The 22,239-nt window shown below is 41.3% G+C and overlaps 1 protein-coding gene across 1 annotated transcript in view; it reads right to left on the bottom strand.

Annotated features, from left to right (window-relative positions):
* Positions 1-1,240: 1,240 nt before the first annotated feature.
* Positions 1,241-22,239, bottom strand: part of atg5 (ATG5 autophagy related 5 homolog (S. cerevisiae)) — a 33,825-nt gene continuing 12,826 nt past the window's right edge. The window contains exons 7-8 of the mRNA XM_027287056.1: positions 16,877-16,994; positions 1,241-2,838 (exon numbers count right to left, since the gene is read on the bottom strand). Coding sequence (XP_027142857.1) covers positions 2,702-2,838; positions 16,877-16,994 — 255 coding nt within the window. The 3' untranslated portion in view covers positions 1,241-2,701. The remainder of the gene's footprint in view (positions 2,839-16,876; positions 16,995-22,239) is intronic.

The following is a 22,239-nucleotide window of genomic DNA, read 5'->3' as shown; positions in this document are numbered from 1 at the left end:
TCGTCTGCCGCTTCAAACCCAGAAAGCAGTCAACGACTTTCACCCACTAAGCCGAGCGCCAGACTGCAACGCCGCCCTCAGGGGGTAAAACAATAACGTGCAGAACGACAGGAAAACACTTTATGATGATGAGTTCCTCTTAAAGTGCGTAGAAATTGGTATTTTTTGCGATGTAACGCCTCCAGTTTGAGAGCACGAGAAAGCTGTGGTAAATATGTTCAGCTGTACTCGAGTATTTGTTCTGATTACATTACTTCTGATCAAAAAACAGCAGCTGATATCACTGACTAGTCCAACAGCATCAGCCCAGCTCGGCGTCTGTCTGTCAGCGTTTTATTCCACCAAGCTCAAAGTCAGTCCCACATTCACTCTTGTAAAAGGCTGCTGAGCGCGGTTTCATTGCCCGCTCGCCCAGCTCCTGTTCTGGCACGACACTGGCTCCACTCCCCTGGTAATCAGAGCTCACAGTTATGTAATGTTGCAGGAAAAAAACAAAACAAAAAAAGAAATAAAATATCCCAAAACATTTGGCTGAGGTGGAGAAGTTTGTGTACTGATGAAAAGAATATGTGACAAAGTGCAACAGAGACAGATTCAGGGAATAAATCACGACATACATGAAGCATGTGACGTAAACATGCACCCGATCAGTGAGGAGACACATTAACACATGAAAACAACAGAAACGTCATATTTCCATCATGTTTTCAACATTTCTTTTTCTATCATTTGAGGGTTTAACCACTACTTACCTCAGTTAAACAAACTCTGCGTCTGGATGGAAACCTGCTTTCTGTGTTAGTGTGTCTCAGTACTTTCCGTCTTCCCTCTCTCGTGTGATACAGCTGATTCAGTGTTCTGTAATTACGCTGGTGTGTTTTAATATGGAAAGTTGCATTTACGTATAAATCCTTCTGTGGCTGCTTCTGAGAAACTGTTATTGTTATTTTGCCAAAGGGTACTATGACATCAGCATTGGATTGTGTTTTTGTATCGGTACTGAAACTCAGGTGAACGCATTGTTACCAGAAGTGAAAACTTTTTAAATGACGACCCGCTTTAATAAATAAGGAAGGTGACATTTTCAATTTCATTTTCACCTTCACCTTGCTGGAAAGTGAAGCTCGCTGAGGTTTGATCTGACGCAGACTGTCGCGGGCGCAGGAATATTTAAATGAGAACTTTACCTGGAAAGTAAAAAAAACAAAACAAAACAAATGACAAGACAAGACATCCGATATTTGAATCAACTCACTTTTATTTGAAGTCATTCGGGATGACAGTTAAATGCTTTAAGTGTCATTTTATTTCAGTATGAACACATGTAAAAAAAGAAAAAGATGCTGACGGTACAAACTGCTTTAAAAAAAAAGTTATTGATGAATTTATGGTCTCAACATCCAGCAAATAATCTAATCTGAGCAGACTAAAGTTAGTGCTCTGTCAAAAACCATGTACGCTTTTGTTTCTGTCCACAAACTAAAATCTGACGCAGGACACGTCAAATAACTCAGACAGCCTGCAGACTTAATGCTAATCATGCCTGCTGCCTCATTATCTACGCCGAGTTCTTAAAATGAAACAAAACCAGATGCTCGTTTAAGGTTGGCAGCAGACAAAGAGGCTCGAGCCAGAATGGGACAAAAACAGACAGTAAAACCGCTAAACTGTGTTGTATTGATGCAGAGAAATCAACACCTGCTATTGGAAACACGTGTGGAGTTGGCTCCGCGATCTGACTGCACAGCAAGACACAGTGCAGACTGTTCATCACCCAATCACCCGCAGAGGAGCATTCACCATTAACACAGACCCGAGTTATATGAAACTTTAATTTATCGTTAAGTTGAAGATGAAAAATGATTAGAAAACATGAGTTACACTTCATTGCTTCTACAGAAGAACTCCGGCACCGGACGCTCCGTCCAAACCGGACCCAAAGTGTGCCGGGGATCGGTCAGAGTCCCTCAGAGCTCTGGAACGGCTCGTCCTCGTCTTATTCCAGCTCACTTTGTCAAATGAAGCGAGCAACCTCACCCAAAAATGATCTGTCCAAACCAAACCAGCAGAGGTTCCTCGGTGTGACGACGATGTTTGCAGGCTGTGATGTAAACTCAGATTTAGATAAACGCATGAACGTGGTAACTAAGGCAACTTCAGCAGGACTGGATACGCCTCCCCCACCTCCCCCAAAGTCCCTGTCAGCAGGACAGTCTTTTATCTTGGAGACGTATGGCAGGATGGAAAAAAAACGAGGAATCCGTTCACCTCCTCTCCTCCTGTGGAGATGTTAGTTTCAGAGAGGAGGAGGAGAAAGAGTAGAAAAAGGAGAGATCCTCCGACCACCGAAAGAAAAGTCTTTTCATCCTCGCACCCTTTTAAAGTTTTTCAGAGAGGAAAAGAGGAGCAGTAGCGGTAGGAGGAGTAGAAATATAAATAGACAACAAGATGGAGAAGAAGGTTTGTTAAACGCCTCCTTCGAATCTTTAGTTCATCTTCATTTATCTAAAATTCTCTTCCTCTTCTTGTTAAAGAGTCTGGTTAGTTCACAGTTTCCACCGTCGAGCGCTACCGTTTTCTGCAGTTACCCCGGCCGGGACGGGCCGGCGTGGGGTTGGGAGGGGTGGTCAGCTGGTTGGTCGGTTGGTTTGGTCGGTCACGCTGACGGCGAGGCGCAGGGGGTGGTGAGGTGGGCCCGGCCTCAGTCGGTGGGGGTCGGGATGATACAGATGTGCAGGAAGTTGTCAGGGTGGCTGAGGTGTTCGCTGAGCCACTGCAGAGGAGTCTCGAGCAGAGGCTCGATGCCGTGGATCACCACCTGGTAACGCTTCGGCTCACCTGGAGGGAGACACAGACATTACATTACATTACATTACATTACATTGCATTTAGCAGACGCTTTTATCCAAAGCGACTTACAGAGGAGGACATAAGCTGAGAAAGGTGTAAAGGAGCACAGAGTAGTTGTTAGTTTTGTTAGTTTTGTTAGGCAGGGAAGCATTCTCGAAACAGAAAGGTTTTTACAAGTTTTTTAAAGGTAGAAAGGGATGTTGCTGTTCTAGTAGCCGTTGGTTGGTCATTCCACCATTTGGGGACGACCACAGAGAAGAGTTTAGAGTGACCTCGCTTTGCGAGAGGCGAGGGTACAACTAGACGGTTTGTATGAGCGGAGCGTAACGCCCTGGTCGGGACGTGAGCCTTTAGTAAGACGCTGAGATAGGCAGGGGCAGATCCTGAGATGGTTTTGTAGGCTAGCGTCAGAGCTTTGTGTTTAATTCTGGCAGCTACAGGCAGCCAGTGCAGGTCGCTGAAGAGTGCGGTGACATGTGACCTTTTAGGTTGATTGAAAACCAGTCGCGCTGCGGCATTCTGGACCATTTGCAAAGGTTTGATCGCGCAAGCAGGCAGGCCAGCCAAGAGCGAGTTGCAGTAATCGAGGCGGGAGCTGACTGTAGCCTGAATCAGGAGCTGAGTGGCATATTGGGTCAGGTACGGTCTGATTTTTCTAAAATCGACAGGCAGAGTTAAACAAATTTTAAAACGGGTGAAGGAAGAGGAAAAAGAGGTCATTAGAACGACGAGCAGAGGAGAGAGCGATCAGTAAAGGTAGAGATGAAAGGAGGAAATGAGTAAGTTCAAAAACAGCAAAAGGAAGTGAGGAAAAAGGAGGAGGGGGGGTGTAAAAATCAATGAAAATCAATGAAAGGGAATATATAATAAAGAAAAGAGACACGAGGTGAGAAAAAGCAAGAAGAAAGAGAAGATAAAAAGGCAAAGACGGTGCAGAGAAAAGAGGAAAAGAGATGGTTGCATGAGGTGAGAGAGACCACATCAGACGCTACAGTAATACCGCCGGTGTGGTGAGAGAGAGAGAGAGAGAGAGAAAGTACGAGCGCGTTCAGTTATGAAGAGGACGAGTGACAGTTGATTGTTTTTGTGTTCGTCGTTGACAGGGTTCGAATTTTTAACTCTCGCTCTGACAGTTTGTAGTTTCACACTGTGTGTGTGAATCTCTCCGTCTCCGTCTCTGTCAGGTTTTTGCGATGGGCCTCCCGTGACTGACCCCGCCCAGCGCTTAAAAAAAAAAGAAAAGAAAAAGAAAAAGGGCCACGACCGCAAAACGGCCGTTATCGAGCAGCGACTTTCTCAAGCTTTCTCCGGCGCCGTGTGATTTGCAGAGAGGAGATCTCTGTTGATGATTAGGTTCAGAGATTGTTTTAGAACATGCAGGTAACGAGCTTCTGATCGGACATTAACCTCTCGCCTTAATTCCCTCTAATGATAAAACATTGTGAACAGATCTGTGTTCGGCTGGGACACACCGAGACACGGGCAGCTCGTGAATGTTCACGTTACCGTTTGGCTTTGGGTGGAGCTCATCTACCAGCCGGTGGATGGTGTTAATTTTACTGCTCGTCAGCTGCTGGTGACATGCTCATTTAGAAGGCCTTGTACGCTATTAATGCAATTAATAAAAGCTCTTACTTCCTTTCTTAATTTTATAAATAATAATTTATTTTGTCTACACTGTAAGAAAAGAAACGTTAAATCTGAGAAAGGAGTTTGATGTGGCGGTAGATTGAGAATGTTTGGATCAAATATTACATTTGGACTGTTTTTAATTTATTTTGAACAAACTAGAATATAAACATAATTAAATTTGAGCCACTGGTTTAATAGAACATGTTAAAAAAACACTAATTTTAATGTCAATGAGTCAGAAAGACACGGGGAAGAGTCACATAATGACTTCTGGGATATGTAGGATCCAGTGTTTGTTTGAACTTTGTGTCAGTGTAGCCATAAAATGCTGGAGTACCATTCAATGTTTATAATTCAGGCCTTGTTTCCAATCATCTCTCCACTATCACCACTTAATAAAAGGTAGAAATTAACGATGAATAATAATAAATAAATTAATTAATTCAGTACAATTTAAAATGGATTGGAAAATAAAAGCGATGCTGGAATCAAAAGCTTTATTTATTCAAATAAATAAATTAATTTAACAATAAAATGATACTTGTAACTGTAATTAGCAACAAAGCTTCAAATTAATTTCACACATTTTATTTTCCATTTTATATTTCTATCCATATTTTCAAATTAAATCTACATTTTTTGTTCTAATTATTGTTTATTATAATTATGGACTGGTGTGCAGATTATTTTACGTACAGCTCCTGAAATGCTCTTGAGAATTAAAAAACAGTATTTAATGCTCAAACTGAGTTCATGACGATTTCAGGTCAAATTAAATTAAAAGGCCAAAAGTTTTCACGTCCTGCTTGCACATGCAAAAATAAACAAAAATAAACAAATAAAACTTTTTCTAATAATATATTATTAAATGAAATCAGTACTGTTGATTTCATGTATAAGGCCATTTTATTGCATACTTTGAGATTTTTAAATGTCTGTAGATTTCATGGTAAAATACTGTAAATATTACAGTGTTTTACTGTATAATTAACAGTCCCTAATATAAAATACCACTTTATTCTGTATTAATTCCCTTAAAACGGTGTAGAAATACAGGTCTTGTGTACAGTAAAACACAGTAATATTTCATGGCCTATTTTACGGTCTTTTACCGTCATGGTTTGGCAGTTTTTTCACTATAAAAATCGACTTATTTTACAATGTAGTTTTCTTTTCTTTTTTTTTTAAACATTTATTTTTATTATTGAGCTTTCGATGTTAATTCCTTTTCATTTTTTCCTCCTGTGTATTTTAAATTCTACATAAATAATTAAGGTGAAGTCACATTTTCATGTTTGCACTTCACTCACCTGTTTTATCATTTATTTAATTATTTAATGTTACTTCTACCCGATTTATGTCTCAAGAACAACAAATACTTTGGCCGCTTTGCAGTGAACATAAAAACCGTTAATTCAGTTTGGTTGGTGTATAGAAATGTTATATTGTGTTTTATTGAAGGTTTGAGTTGAACATTAATTTCATAAATAACATTTATTTATTTTCAAGTAATTACTTTATATATTAAATCAAAATAAAAGCATTTTATAAAAAGCACTGCAGCTTCTGACTAATTACGAACACCCGTCATCTCCAATCTGACAGATGTTCTGTGTGTGCGTGACAGAGACGAGTGTCGGGCCTTTTCCCGTCTATCACTCCTGACCTCACGTACGCACACAAGCGTGCACACAGGTCGTCGGCATTCACTCACCGGTACATGACATTTTAGCTCCACGTAATATCAGGAGGGCGGTTGAGACAGAGCGTTAACCGACGGTCTGAGAAGCAGCTCCACCCTACACCTGGTTTACTGGCTACCAAACAGTGCGAGACACTAATGTCAGGAAACGATGCGCTCGGCAAAGGTCTGAAGATTACAGATGTGCATAATTAGGCCAGAGGTGGGCGTCAGGAGGTGGGACGTCTCTGTAGGTGGCTACTATCATGAAAAAAATGAAGTTAATCTCCCTAATTTAGAAGTTGTATCAAGTATTTAAATATATTTATACTATTACATAGTTAAATTTATATATAACTAAATGTATATTATATTTTGACGTGTATAGGCCTTCACAGGCTTCAGTGCTAGATTCCAAAACAAAGCAGAGTGTGTAATGTTTCACAGCTAAATCGATATTTGAATGCAGATCACAGATGAAGCTCAGAGGTGAAGCATGGAGTGGTATCGGCAGGATGATTTAAAAAAAAAAGAAATCTAATCTAACGGAAGTTTGGTGAGAGCAGGAAGTTTGGTGAATACAGTCTGCAGAGGTGTAAAGAGAAGGTGAAGAAAGGAAACTGTGCCTGTGATTTCAGGGTTCAGGCCTCGCAGGTGGAAGGAGGAGAAATCCAGTTTATTAGGTAATAATATTATTTATTAATGTTAGAAATGATTTGAAACACAATAAATGTAATAAACGTGTGAGCATGTGCGCCGGCTTTCTCGTTGGTGCGATGCATGCTGTGAGGCGACGTGATTAAAAACAACGATAAACGACGACGCCGTCATTAATTTCTACCGCTCGACTTATTTTTAAACTAAGAGCCGTTGAAGGCGGAGTACGTGTTTGCAGTGTTGGCTTACTGCACTGAAACCACGGAGCCACAAACAAACAAATCAAGATATAAAGTGTACCAGTGTGACTTCCTTTTGACGCTACGTGTTTTGCAGCCGTATGACCTCATTTAAGATAAAGGTTGTGGAGAGTTTGAGGAGAGAGATGAGAAGCACGTGGAGGAAACGATGAAAGAAATGAAGGAACATGAGTCTGACAGTACTGGGCAATTAATACATGTAAAACAGATATTATTTATGTTATCACTGAAATTGAGGCGGCTGTTGGTGTAAGTACTGAAATCTGAGTTAAACAGATTTAATTTCACAGTACAGTGGTCCCTCGTTTATTGCGGGGGATACGTTCTAACAATAACCCGCAATAAACGAAATCCGCGACGTAAGTTTTACAATTATTATACATGTTTTAAGGCCGTAAAACCCCTAACCACACACTTTTATACAGCTTTTTACACGCATTTTGTACAGTACTCCCTTAGTTAATCAGGATGCAGAACACAATGCGCGTTCATACTGTACAGTACACTGTAAAAAAAGCAAAATTACACTGAAAAAATCCGCGAAAAGTGAACCGTGATATAGCGAGGGACGACTGTATCTATATTTTTTTCAAACAAATTTAATTATTTTTGGTTTGGTAATTTCGTAATGATGTGAAGAAAACAGACCGGGTGTAAATAAATAAATAAATGAATTAAATGTTTTAAAGTCAAAGCACAAACAGCTGAAATATTTACATTTTTAAAATGAGCTGCAGATTCTCCCTCAAACGAATCAACACTGCATCATTTCTTGTGGATTCGGAGCCGTTTTCTTCTCTTGGTTTTAAATTCTGGACATAAATATGCCTCATCAAAAATATTCAAGGTATTATCAAGGCTATTTTGACTGTTTTTAATTAATTAATCTTTGCACTTCTAATCGTGTGTGAAGGTTTTAACACACGATGAAATCAAACGAGCAGAGGTCACTGCGTGCGGCTCCAGCAAATGTTCATTTTAGCTCAGAAACACCGAAAGTAAAAGGTGTGATCGATGTGACAAGCAATAGTGAGAACACACTTTCTCTGGTTCACTCACACACACACACACACAAACACAAACACACACACACTCACACACACCAGTCCATCGCTGGGAGCGGTTTCTTACCCATCTCTAACCTTTAGCCCCGGGCTGTGCCTGGTAACAGGCAAGATGTGGGCGTAGTAGGTGTACACTTACAGTCTCACTTTGAGAAATCGGGGAAATTCACAATGAGCCACACCCCCAACACACACACACACACACACACACATTACTGTGGATCATCACATTAGCCACCTGCATCTAAAATGAATAACTCACACGTACAGTCTCACGCTGAAACCCACGCACACCCACTCGATTTGCAGCTGAATGGAGGAAAAATGCGGGAAGAACAGATGTCTGTACGGGTCGAAACCGTGCATGATTTATAAGATTTTGGTAGTCATCACCCGTATGAATTCCTGCAATAAACACGCTGTTAGTGGCTGTGACTGGAATTTTGAAGCTTAACAAGTCTCAGCTGTCTCGAGCAGAGAAAAAAGTTACATTTTTTTTTCCCCCAACAAAAAAAAAAACCAAAACAAAAAAACAGCCAGACGGTACTTTCGTGTTTCCTGAGAAGAAGCTGCTGTAACATTTCCAGTAAAGTTAAAGAGTGACCTTTCGAACATTAAGGTCACTACCTTCAATCAAACCGTGATACTCTGCAGCACCTCCCGGAGTTCACTTCAGTTTTTACAATTTTCATCCCCGATTTCACTCATCGAGTTCAGGTTACTTGACTTAACTTCACGTCTGCATGATGTCATGAGGGTTATTTCCACCTGGGCTTGGAGACTCAACGTTTAACGTTTAATATGTTTAGTTTGAAGTTGTAATGTTGAAATTTTAAAGAAATGTAGGATGTACTAATTTATGAGCGTGAGGCAAATAAAAGTCAGTAGATCTCTGATCGCTGTTGTTTAAAACAACTTGGATCTGTTTATTTCACGTCCCTAAACATTTTCGAAATGCACTATTACATTTCTGGACTTCCCAGATTAATTAATAAACCACTTCGTGGTTCATCGTTTCCTCTTCTCACAGTTTCCTCTCTGATCAGTTTCATCATTACTTCGACAGAAAATCTATTGTCTAACGTTAATCACTTGGCTAATTATATCTGTCATTTAAAACAGACTTTATTCATGACTATACTTAACGTGAAACATTGATAAAACATGATCCTGGTGGTCAATGAAGTTGTATTCTGTATATTTCGACTAACTCATCTCACATCGGAGATTGAACGATAAGTTTTGATTGATGCAACTATGACTAACAATCAGAGAGTAAGATTAGGAGCATATATATGCAAATCTATGATTAGATGATAATCTGACTATGTCTTCTTGCCAATGCTGCAAATTTAAGCAAATCTCCAAATTGAACAGGCCACAGTGTGCCAGGTTTCACTGATATTAGACGCCTAATTGAAGCCTTAAATACCAAAATAAAGAGTTAACAAAAACTGTCAGAAGTTTGAAGAACGCAAAAATAAGAACAGTAACCTTATTTGACCATTCTCCAACAAAAACAACCCGTCAGCAGATTCGTCATGTGGCGATCTGTCAATGGTGAGGAATGTCATACAGGAATATTTGCCATGGTGTTTCCCCAGTTTGACTAACGCTCAGTCCTGTCATTCATCAACAGCCGGAACAACTCCAAACAAGGCCAACAAACGAGTGTCAACAGGCAGAACATATCTGGGAGAGATTATTATCCATTATAAGCTGAACAAGATCCAATGACTGCTGCGTGTATCAATAACTTCAGTTTCCAACAATCACACATCACTAGAAGGCTTGCAAGGATTCTTTACTGCACCTGCAACGCTGTTACCGTGACCTTGGACCTGCCAGTGAAAAGTTAAATAACTCTGATTATTAACCAGAAGAAAAACGTAATAAGCAATACTTCCTCGACTGGGTTTACTGTGCATGCATTTTAAAACTGTTTAAATCTGATTGAAAGTTAGTCATTGGTTTCCCCAACAGAGCAGCCAGCGTAGCAGTAGTTTAATTCAGAGTGAAGTGGAAATGCTCTTCTTCCGCAACCACAATCAAATTATCGATAAGTCGCCTGGCACTGCGAAATAGCAGCCACCGCCGATGGAATAAAAATGGGATAATTTGTCCACACACACACATACACACATACACACACACACTCTGTGGTTGAGTAGTACACGACCGCCGGCCAAAGCGGCATGTTTTGTCAGCTGAGCGAAGCCAACCACTATTTAGAAAGACCACAACGCTACGCTCTCCTCGCAGCCAAACACACAGTCTGACTGCACGACTGGCATCTGGTCAGACTGACTGACTGACTGACTAATGACTGGCTACTGACTGAATAACTGACTGGTGTCAGTTCCAAGTAGCATTGTGAGAGAGAAAACTGAAATGCAAGCGCCGATTCTTTTCATAATTGATTTATCTCATGATTATTTCTTCAGTCAACAAAATGTAAACTGGATGCAATTATGCAATCGAGAGCCCGAGGTGACGTCTCCAAACAAACGAAGCTTCACTTGAGATTTAGTTCGTGTTGGTTTGGATGAAGAGAAGCTGGCCACATCCTGTGCAGACATAGCCACAGGCCTCCACAGCTGAACAACATAAAAATAACCACTAAAAAAAAAAAAAAAACACAGAAAAAAACAAGGTGCAGGTGGGTCACTCCGATAATTTCAAACTTATTAATCATGTGTGAGGGGAAGCTAAAGGTGGTGGTGTACTGTTATTTTTTTACTAGAGGGCAGATAACTTGTGAGACTTCTCCTCATTTTCGGGGAATATTGCGATTATTTTGACAGATATGATTCACCAGTGGTAATTAATATATTTAATATAGTCTATATTTACTTACTTACTACTCAACTTTCATTTCATCTTATTAACCCGCTTATATACTGGGATTTTAGCCTGTATGTGTTTATGATTGATTACCCTCACAGTCACTGTTATTTTGGGGGAAATTGTCAATTATGACAAAAACTGGCGGACCCCCAGCAGCACTTCTAGATTTTTTTTTTTTTTTGGGCCTTTTATGCCTTTATTGATAGTACAGCTGAAGATAGACAGGAAGCAGGGGGCAGAGAGAGGGGGTGACACGCAGTAAATTAGCCGTCCGATGCGGGCGCCCACCCCAAGCAGCACTTCTGAGGACCGCCTAGGGATCATGGACCCCTGGTTGAAGACCCCTGTGATTCACCATTAGTGGGAATGATCATTTTTGTATCACAATTTAAAAAAAATTATATTAAAATAACATAATTATGTGAAATGTATTGGGATCTGAACAGGATTTGTAAGCCACAATGCTTCATTATGAAGATGTTCTATAAAATATTGCAGCTTTAGATGTCGTGGCACTTATTACATTTCTTTTTTTGATAATATTTAGATTAATTATGTAATTAACTTACTCCCTAACCAACTAAGTTGTATAATACCAAAATACTGGTTCTTACACTTTGTCTATAACTTATTAAACATAATACTTATAGATATACTTGATGTACTTGGTATTATAGTTAATTTCAAATGTTAATAATATCGTATTTCTGTCTCTTCATATTGTAATTCTACTACAGTTACGATTGCGTGTCTGTACTGTACAGTGTTTGAAATGTTCCGATACCTGCGACATGAAACCTTTGACGAGGGAAGTTCTCGCACTGTACACTCGACTCGGCTGTTTTTTGATACTTAATAATTTGATACTTAACTTAAAAGTTTCATGTAAGTTTATTAACTATTAATTATTATATATATTAACTAAGATGGAGAGAGTTGTATGATGTACCTGGTATAAAATCCTAAAAATCTTGTAATCTGCTACTATAGAGGCAAAAGATGTTTCTAATATAATAAATACTGTAACATAATATCAACAGCACTGATACCAGCACGTCATGTTATGAATGATGACATGTTTCAATCTTTCCACGGATTCCAAAGTATACACGAAATCTTTGAAATTTACCAAAACGTTCGGAGGCGTCGCAACCTTTTTACAGTAAAGTTGTGCGGAGAGATTTAGAAAGCAAAAACATCTCTGCTGACCACATTTCATATCATCGGCACCGAGTAGGCTTTCTAGCCATTCAGAATTTTCCCTGTCTGGTGTATATCTCTCACACGCCTGCGCATATGAACCATAATCCATTATCTGCTTTATCAAAACAGCCACTGAAACCTGCACCTTCCCCCTCCAGTCTCTGAAGTGAGCTGTGCCGTTTGATCAGTACAAACTGTATTGGCTCCTGATGAAGCCTGCATGGGTAAACCTGCCCAGGGTGAGTGGGCTGTACCACAGATGTAACTGAGATGGGGGGAGTAAGGGTGGGGTTGAGTGTGTGTGTGTCTGTGTGTGTGGGTTTTTGAGATTGGGGTGGGGGGTTTCCTCTGATTATTCACAGGCGATGATCATTGCGGGGGATTTTCATAATTTGGCTCACCTCTGTTAAAACCTGAGAGAGAGAGAGGAAAAAAAAGGAAAACCTTTGCTTACGAGAATCATCTGTCAACACACGTGTGTCATGTGTGGGCAGCGTCATCATTCACACTGTAAATTTTTGCAGCAATCTGAAGCCAAAATCCTACCAAAACCTTGCTCAATAACACACCTGGTTCGAAAAATCAGTTCCAACAGACGTCAGAGTTGACCAATGGTTACAGTAACATGCTGTTTTGGGTTTGTTTCCCGCAGCATCGGGGGGGAACAACAGCCTCGCGGCAAACACAAGACTCGTCGGTCATTGCTCGACGACGATTTGGGAATCCCCCTCTTTTGTCCTCTTAATTCAAGCCACCCCCATTTGGTTTTCTGGGTCCCACAGGGGTCAACACCAATCCTCTCTTAGACATAACACATAAAACCTTTGTTATTTGATGTTTTAAAGATCACAGAGTGAAGTGTAGCACCCCAGATATTCTTTTTTGTTCTATGTTAGGGTCCCAGCAGAAAAGTCCTCTGAACTCTTGAACAATACTACCAGCAACCCCCCCCCCCCCCCCCCCCCCCCCCCAAAAAAAAACACTGCCGCCCCGCCCAGTCCCTGAACACACGTCCCGGTCCCTCTAATCCAAATACGCCGCCATAATCTCCAGCTATCGCTCGACTCATCTACCAGCCGAGGAAGAGAAGAAACCAAACAAACGACGAGAGACAAAAGACAGGCAGACACTTTCACCTTGATCAGCAAGGCTGGGAGACTCGTCTGAAGAGGGAGGAGAGCAGAGAAAAGCAGAGATTTAACGTCAAAGACATGAAAGACCGTCTGAGGCAGAGACAGGGGAAGATGTTGAAGACTACACCTGAGAGAGCGATAGAGGATCAAAGAGGCAGAGAACGAGTCTTAGATCGGGGGGGGGGAAACTATAGAGAAAGAAAAGAACAGGAAAAGAGGAAGGGGCTGTTGTGGTGGAGGTGGAGACAGAGATATCCTCTTTGAGTGTCACAAATTTAACCTTCAAACCTCTAAAACTACAATGAAGATGAATTTCTAACGACTGGTTTGGGTGTCAAATCTCTAAAAAACATCCTCGTACTCTGTGAGCAGCTGTTTCTGTTCAGAGACGTCAGCTGATGCCAATAATTTAATAACGCCTGAAGCCAAAAACCAAAGAGATTTACTTGGCAGATTTTAAACGGATCAACTTGGCTGCAGAACCAGGACAGAGACTTCTACGACGCACGGATGCTGATGTTTCCCGGAGGAAGAATTTAGTATTTTGGCTACAAATATCACTAAAACGGCATTTATTCAACACAACAACAACCACATGTCATGTTGGCCTCTTGGTAAATAAGGAATTAAATTTATTTTGTCACAGCTGATGTGATCTGCCACCCACCACTTTTTCCACCACCAAGTATTTTATCCACCTGGAACAACTACTGAATAAATTAACATTTTTATAAAATAAAATGGATTACACATGATAATTCATCTCAGTCAATAATAACTTGCTGCTTGGCAGGCTAAAGGACATTTCTATATGTTTAGTATATTTATAAATCTAGTATTTAAGACATATACCGCCTTTTTTATGTTTATGTTGATACATAATCATAAATGCTGTTGAAACAATAGTTACAGGTAAACCAGATGACTAAAAACATTCAATATTTAACCAAATTTAGTAACCCTGTAATCGAGTGCCTGGATGCTGACTGAGACCAACATTTCACTTCCCCTTTGTGAATTATTCAGCAGTCACAGTTTGCTGCACACCATTCATTTCCATCAGTACATTCATTTCTTGGGTAATAACGGCAAAAAAGTATATTAGGAAATTCGGCGTATAATTAATACTCTTTACCTACCAGTGATTCTCAAATGAGGGTCTGGGAATCCCCGAGCCATCTTTAACACTGTGTGAAAAGTTTACTTATTCAAATTTATATATACACATTTACAGTTTAATGAATGATTTTAAACTCTAAAATCTAAAATAGTTAATTATTATGTTCTAATCTAACAGATATCTCTTAGAAGTCGAGTTGTCATGACACCAAAATGAGTAACCGCGATACTACACCAGACAAAGTATCACGGTTCTGGGTATTATCGCGATACTGCTGCCTTTTTTAAAATTATTTTTATGATCTGCAATGTAGTAGTAGTTATGAATACTTATTAATTACTTATAATGTTGTTTGGTGCATGATAAACATAATACTGGTGAAGTAAGAATTAGACAAGTTTGAAACAACGAGTTTGTTTTTTTGAGCAAAATTAGTGACTGACGACGCTGTCGCGGCAGACTCGCCGCTCGGGCCCCGGTGCTTCTGTTTGGCTACGTGGTCCTTGGCTGAAAAGAAAGTGAGAAGCTCTGTGCTGTACTGTTAGTGTGTTATATGAAATGAGGACATGGATAAGTCCTGAATGAAGCAACATCGAAGTACTACGAAGTACAAAAATACGACCTCCGACAGCAGCAGTTAAGAGAGGAGTTAGACTTTTATGAAAGTGAGGGTGAGATGTAAACAGTCAAGAGAGTGAAGGTGAGACAGAAAGGTTGGCAGACAGACAGGAGGAGGAGGAGGAGGTGTGTGTGTGTGTGTGTGTGTGGAGGGTATTAATGGTTCTGTCTCCTCCGTGCAGGTGAGTCTCCTGCGGGTCGTCTGTCCTAACACACTATTGTCTCCTTATCTACTTCCTCTCTCCTCCTCTGCAGACGTTGCCTGTTTAGACTGCCTCTCTCGCCCTTTCTCTCTCTCTCTCTCTCTCTGTCCTCTCATCTCTTCTTTCATTATCACCACACCTCCGCCACAGCTGAAAATCAACCGTATGCCACGAGTGCACATGGCTTATACGGCAAACCTGCTGCCCATATGTACTGTATCTCAAAAGGTTTGGGCAGCAAACTGATAGTGACCGTGTTACTTTGTGTGTTTTGGGATTTTAGGACTTTTTCTGTTGTTTTCTGCTGCACACTGATGTGGAATATGGAATATGTTGTGTTGTTTTATTTTGAAAATGTATTACCTCCTGTTTTATTTTGAAAATTAACTCTCCTCTCGTTTCAGGTCAGTTTTTTGTTCTAGATTAAAGTTTCATAGAGTCTAGCTGAGCCTCCGGTTTTTAGGTGTGTGTGTGTGTTTTTTTTTTTTTCCTCGTTCCTTGTCCTCGTTCGTTTTGAGTTTTCAAGTCATCGCTTTTTGTTTTCCTCCTCGTGCAGCGATCTTTTGTTAATTCCTAGATTACTTTCATAGCCGGTTTGGTTCTCGCTCTGTCTGGGAGGTGGAAGATTTAAATAAAGTCTGCCGGAACTTATATTACTCTGCATCTGAGTCCTCTTTGAGTCCAGTTTCATGATCTGTTCTTGAAGTTTGTCCTGAAAACCACAGTCAGATTTAAAAAGGACCAGTGCGCAGGATTGAATGGCCTCCAGCAGTCAAGATGCTGACTGCAACCCCCTCGCTTCACTCTCACCTTCCTACAAAGCCCTAAAGGCTACTGTACAAATAACTGTACTCATTCTAAAATAACAGCAGCTCTTATTTTCAGTTGATTATACACAACAGAAAGCATAGTTATACATATTATATGTTCTAGTGTGTTTTTGTTGGCAGTGTCTACCCCCTAACACGCGGTTTAACATGTGCATGCACTGCCTGTTTGAGTTTGAGATGGATGTGATTGTGGTTCTGGCTTCGACTTGAAGTGGATCTTGGAAATTAGCTTGGAACTAAACAATTCTTCACATTGTTTAGACTCCAGCCCTCTTCACCTCTTCCTGTTGGAGCAGCTCCGACTCCTACATCACATCTGTTTGCTCTCATTCTCTTTCCCTCTTCATGTCTCCCCGCTCTCTATCTGCCCATCATCTCCTCTACTCTCCTCCCACATCTTTGTTGTCATTGTTCACTTGTTCTGGTAACTGCCGCTATTTTCCTTCATCTTAACCCCCACCGCAGCGGGTGTATTATCTGAGAAAGTGGATCTCTGACATGCCTCGCGTGGCTGTGTAAATAAAATAAAGGAGAGGAGGGCTGCTTCTTTTCTTCTCTCACTTCTGGAAGATGACGCGGGCCAATATTTGATAAGGAAGATAAAATATGACTGCTACTGTTGGCTGCTGCTGGTGTTTGACATGAGTCAGACATGTGTTGGAGTGATATTATTCTTAACGACATAAATATTATGATTTTATTTCTTAATAAAACTGATTCTTATCCTGATGTGTGAATACGCAACACTCTGACTCTGACTGTGTGTGTGCAGACGTACCGTCGTTTGGTAAAGCAGTCGGGTACATCTCTTTCAGCAGGTCGCCGAGTGTGTGCACGTTGCCTTCAGGTGAAACCGGGCGAAACAGCTTCTGGATGAATGGCCTGTCACTCATCGTCTGTAACGAATTAGACAAATTAGCAAATTAGCAATCACAGCAACAACACAAATACACAAACATAATACAAACAGTATTCAATAAAGCAAAGTGAAGGTGTAGAGTATAGAACAAATCTTTCTGTGCTTCCTACCAAAGTACAACTTCTGCAACACTTCTGACCACTCAAGACGCGACATTCATACACTGATGACACTGGTTGCCATGCAAGGTGCCATTCACACACCAATGGTGCAGCATTGGGAGCAATTTGTGGTTCCATATCTTCCTCAAGGATACTTCGACATGCAGACTGGAAGAGCCAGAGATCGAACAAACCATCATCCGATTAGTGGACGACCTGCTCTTGCTCGTAAACAATTTGTAGTTCGAATGTGCTGAAGCCACGCCCACTCGTGGGAGCGGTCAAGTGGCAATTTTGAAGCGACTGAAACGTGTGAGATGAGTTCAGAAAATGACATGACTAACTTTGAAACACTCTGATCTGAGATGAATTCATCTCCATCTCTCTGCTCAGGGTGGCCTCAGCGTGTCATCGAGCCGCCCTTTAAGGACCGCCCACAAAATCCTGAGACTGAAAACTGGTGACAGACTGTTTTGAACTCCACATTTAAACTATTTTCCAACATATTTAATGTATTTTGAAAGAAATCTCAGAATTGCCTTTACACAGACTTTACAATGAAATGCTTTGTAGGCCCAACTATCCACTCAAAAAACCTCCCTGAGGAGTTTTGAGGTACTCTGATGAAGTGTTACATCATATTATTCATGCAACAACTGCTAGTCTAGACGTGACAAAGCTTTCCTATGATAACATCTTATGTTTTGACTCCAAACCACAACCTGTGGATCAGTCATTAAAAACATTTTACACAGCTGATGTCTGTCCAGACTCAAAGAATTTTACTTGGAAATCTTGTCAAGGTCCAGTCAAAAACACCAGTTACTTTTTCATGTGGGGATTTTCATGTGAAGCAACATTAGGGGAAATTCGAAAGGTGATAAACAACTTCACGGTGTTGACAGTGGGAAGAATCCTCATCGCGATGCACGCAAATGCTGTGAATGAACCGTTGAGCTGAGAATGTGGCGCTTTGATGATCCCGACTGCTCAGAATGTGATATTAAGCAATCTGCAGCATTTCGACAGATGTTACATGTGACATGTTTTACTAATCAGAGGTTGCCTGGAAGTCATCAGCCACTGCTTATGTGTGTGCTTAGCCAAGAAATCAGCTTCTATACAGGCTGAAAACGTCGAGTAACACATTACAATACACAGTAATTAAATGTGACATTCTCTATTGTTCGATGGAAGAGAAATGGAAATGGTAATGTGAAAGTGTTTTGCTCAAAAAGAAGGATGCGTTAATACACAACGGTATGCCGGTATGGAAAAAAGTCCCAATGGCAACAAATTCGACTATCTCTCAAAGTGTTGTGCGTATTAGGTCTTCAGTTTTACCCTTTCTGAAAATATCTTCCATCTGATTTCCCTCCCAAACTTTGCGATCCTTCTACAAAGTGAGACAAATCACGTAGTTAGTGGCTTGATGAGTTCGACTCAAGGAGCTAAAGCTCATGTCACCGCTGGTCGCATTGCAAATCACTTTGGGTAAGAGCGTACACTAAAATGCCTCAATGTAAACTGACTAAGTCATGGTGGCACAACAAAGTGACGTATGCGCCAACCATCCCCATGACTCTACAGCTCTGATCTGCAGCTCTGCAGCCACAACATCCCATGAGTGAGAGATGCGGGAAACATGGTGGGAAATTACTGCCAGACACCAGACAAAAACTATGTCCAGAGCTGGTGTATGGACTTTGACTCAGTGGCGGAAGGACAGAGGGTGTCGTATGTTGGACAGATTGCCGTGTAAATTGAGGAATTTGCAGTTTTGGGTTGTATAAATAAACCTGACTCAACATGACTTATCTTTTAATTGAAATGGTCCAGTTAAATTAAAAACAGATCATTTTACGGTGCTGTCTGTTGAAGTGTATATAATCAAATACAACAGTTTTTCTAAGATGCTGACCTCAAAGATTATGAATAATAATAATAAACTTCAGGTTGGTGGACTATTTGAAATTGAAGGTCATGCTGGTAAAGTAGTGAAAATGGAAGAGTAATCTCAAGCTAGGTCCTTGATATGAACGTCACTTTGCCACGTCTACAGAGCACCAGACATCTGTTAATTAATTAAGTCTGCCTGAAAACCACTTCTCCAAAACTTCATGGCTTATTAGAAGAACAAAACGTCACTACAGGTCTAAGCAGAAAAGGGTTTTCTAGGTAACTGTCTGTCAAGGAGGCTGATGTACACGCCTTCCCTGAAATCACAACAACGTTTTTCTGTGTAATGATCCAACTTTCTGTTGGAAGTCTGAAACTACACTCTGGAACCGAACTGAACGTAATAACCAAAATCATTTTGGTATTTTCAAGTCTTTTGCTCAAACCTAGACATGTTAAAATACATACAAGTCATTCCTACTGGGGGTAAACATTACACAATTCATATGCTACAAGTAACATCTAAAGAATTTCCCCGTTGAGGGATTAATAAAGTATCTCTTGTGTTCATCTGACATGCTTTATGTTGTCGTGTAATGTTCCGAGCATCTAGTTCCTGAACCTGATTCTGGCGTGTCAGCGCGTATGTTCTTTGTTAATGTCAAGAGTCTCGCTATCACTTCTGGAGTTGAGTTTAAAAATTCAGTGGTTCTGGTTACCGACTGACCCGTGTCCTCAGGGCAGGAGACGAGGCGTCGAGCGCTGGACACCATTCAGGAGTTGTTGTCAAGCGGAGACCTATAGCGCAATTTGGTTAATCAAGCACCATCCTTCAGTAGATCGCCATGTGCCATAGGGACTCTGGAGCATGCACAGTTCCATCACTATGACGGCTAATTTCACTAATTGGTTGTGTTTGTTTGGCTGAAGAGGTGTTAATTAGTGGATTCAGTAAGAGTAGCTGATGATTTGCAGCATCTTTCTGAATCCTTTTGCTGTTCAGATACTTTAGCAATTCATAAATTTGACCTTGGACTTTAAAAATGGTGTTTGTCCTCATTAATTAAACAATCATCATCACATTATTCATCGTTTCTTGAGCAACAGAATTGTGTATCATCACGATCCGATCGCACTGGAAGATGAAAAAACAAAACAAAAAACAGCGTATTGAATTATCGCCCTCGTCGTGATCAATAGTGATCAGTATCAGTGGGCTCGGCGCGATTCAATGCGAGAAACGTATGGCAGGCAGATACCCAACCTGAGGTGTCAAGCGGAGAGTCTGACACACAATAGGGCCTAATCATGGAGCTGTGAAAAGGAAACCGGCGAGGACGGGGATCGAGTAACCGAGCGGTAACTACACACCACGGAGCCAGGCGCGAACCAGCAAGGAGGAAGGTGGCGGTGGAGGCGCGAAGCCGGCGCTCGGGTTACACAGAAAGACTGAGTCACTCACAGGAAGCGTGGCGTTTCGTGCAGGATCATCGGCAAGAGCCAGAGCAGGGAGAGTGCGCTAAGTGACAGCTACTTCATTGCATTTTTAAATAGCCGAGCATGAATAATTGAGCCGGTCGGCATACAAAGAAGGGGCTATTGATCTCTAGGGAGAGAAGCGTGATATTGCTTGGATGAAGACACTTTCTTTTCAGCTGGCGTGACACCTTAGCTGGCACAGCAGCACATGGCGACACAAAAGAGAGCGAGGCGTCATTAGGATCCAGGTGAAAAGAGATGGCTCGCTCTCGCTGAGTGAAAAGAGCAAACGGAACTCAAGACGTCGCCTAATTGTCGGAGGGGATTCAATCTGCCTAATTGATGGTAAAACAATGGACGGAGGGGAGGGTACGGCACCGTCAATCAACGAGTTTCCGTGAATGGAGAGGTGTGAGAGAAAGCGTTTTCCACTGAACTCTGAGCCCGTCCATTCGTAGATTAAAATTCCAACCTCATCTTTAGCGGTCTTCATTTTCTCAGAACTTGAAATGCACACCTGTAGAGGAGAAACTCCATCGAGGGGACACTGAATTGAATTCTGAATTATTTATCGCTCGAGTGTTGCATACGAGGTTGATCTGTCGTGCTTCGCCGTTCAGACGTCTCCATATTTCAGCTCTTATCAGAAGAGTCGCTGATTACTTCACTCGTGTAGCCTCCCTAAAAACCACAATGATGCTTGCCAAGTCTTGCTCCTTTTTTTGGCACCATCCACTTTATGTGGTTGTTTTAGCGGATGTACTTTCATTGACATAGTGTAGCTACACGGTGGTATTTCGCCTGCAGACAAATTTAGTTTTTTCTGCAAAGATTTCTGGCTCCACCTTAAAAGTCTACAGTACTTTCTACCAAAGCTATGCTGTAGTTTTCAGGCCGGATTACCTAATTAGTTCTTTGGTCCATAAAAATGTCAAATAAAACATCTCGATCACTGTTTCCCAAAAGTAAAGTCCTCAAGTGTGTTGTTTGCCCACAACCCAAAGATTCAGTTTACCGTCATAGAGGGCTAAAGAACCAGGGACACATTTATGTTTGAGAGGGAAAAATGACTAATCACTGAGTAACGTCGGCATGAGATGGAGATAGAGATGGAAAATAAATAGTTTCAGTACTTTACTTTAATGCAAACCAAATTAATTCTGCAACCTCCATCTGACTCTGCATGATGATGATAGTCCTGCAGGCCCTGAAGGCCTTTTTAGCTGCTTGGCAGTAGCCCGGTTTTCCACTGACTGGCATCAGGCGAACAGTGTCACCTGGTGCCTTTTTGGCGTCAACTGTTTCCAGCATTCCTATGTTTTGTAATTGTCTGTGTAGTCACCGCCTCCCCCTCGTCTCAGCCAGCCATTACAAGATATCTGGAAGGCAATAAAAAAACACATTCTTTGAAACAGGCAGCTTCCACAGCACCACAACACAGCGGCGGCTGGAGGGGCTTTCTGAACGAGCACTGAGTCACGGAGCAGGAACAGAGAGGTGTACCTATAGAGCAACAATGTAAGCGCTCTTTAAAAGAAGCATAGTAATTTTCACTTTCTACGCAGTGAGACGGTCGGGCCCGCAACACACACACACACGCACACACGCACACACACCCTCTGGCTCTTTGAATCACACAATGGCGTCACTGCTGGAGCAGGGATATGCACTGGCAGCCAAACAAGTCCCGTCGCCAGCCGGAGCAAAGGGCGCGGCGGCGGGAGCTGATACGCACAAATACAC

The sequence above is a fragment of the Larimichthys crocea genome, chromosome XIII, assembly GCF_000972845.2.
Source record: "Larimichthys crocea isolate SSNF chromosome XIII, L_crocea_2.0, whole genome shotgun sequence".
Lineage (NCBI taxonomy): Eukaryota > Metazoa > Chordata > Actinopteri > Sciaenidae > Larimichthys > Larimichthys crocea.
Note: the sequence above shows the minus strand (reverse complement) of the source record. Positions and strands in the feature narration are given on the sequence as shown.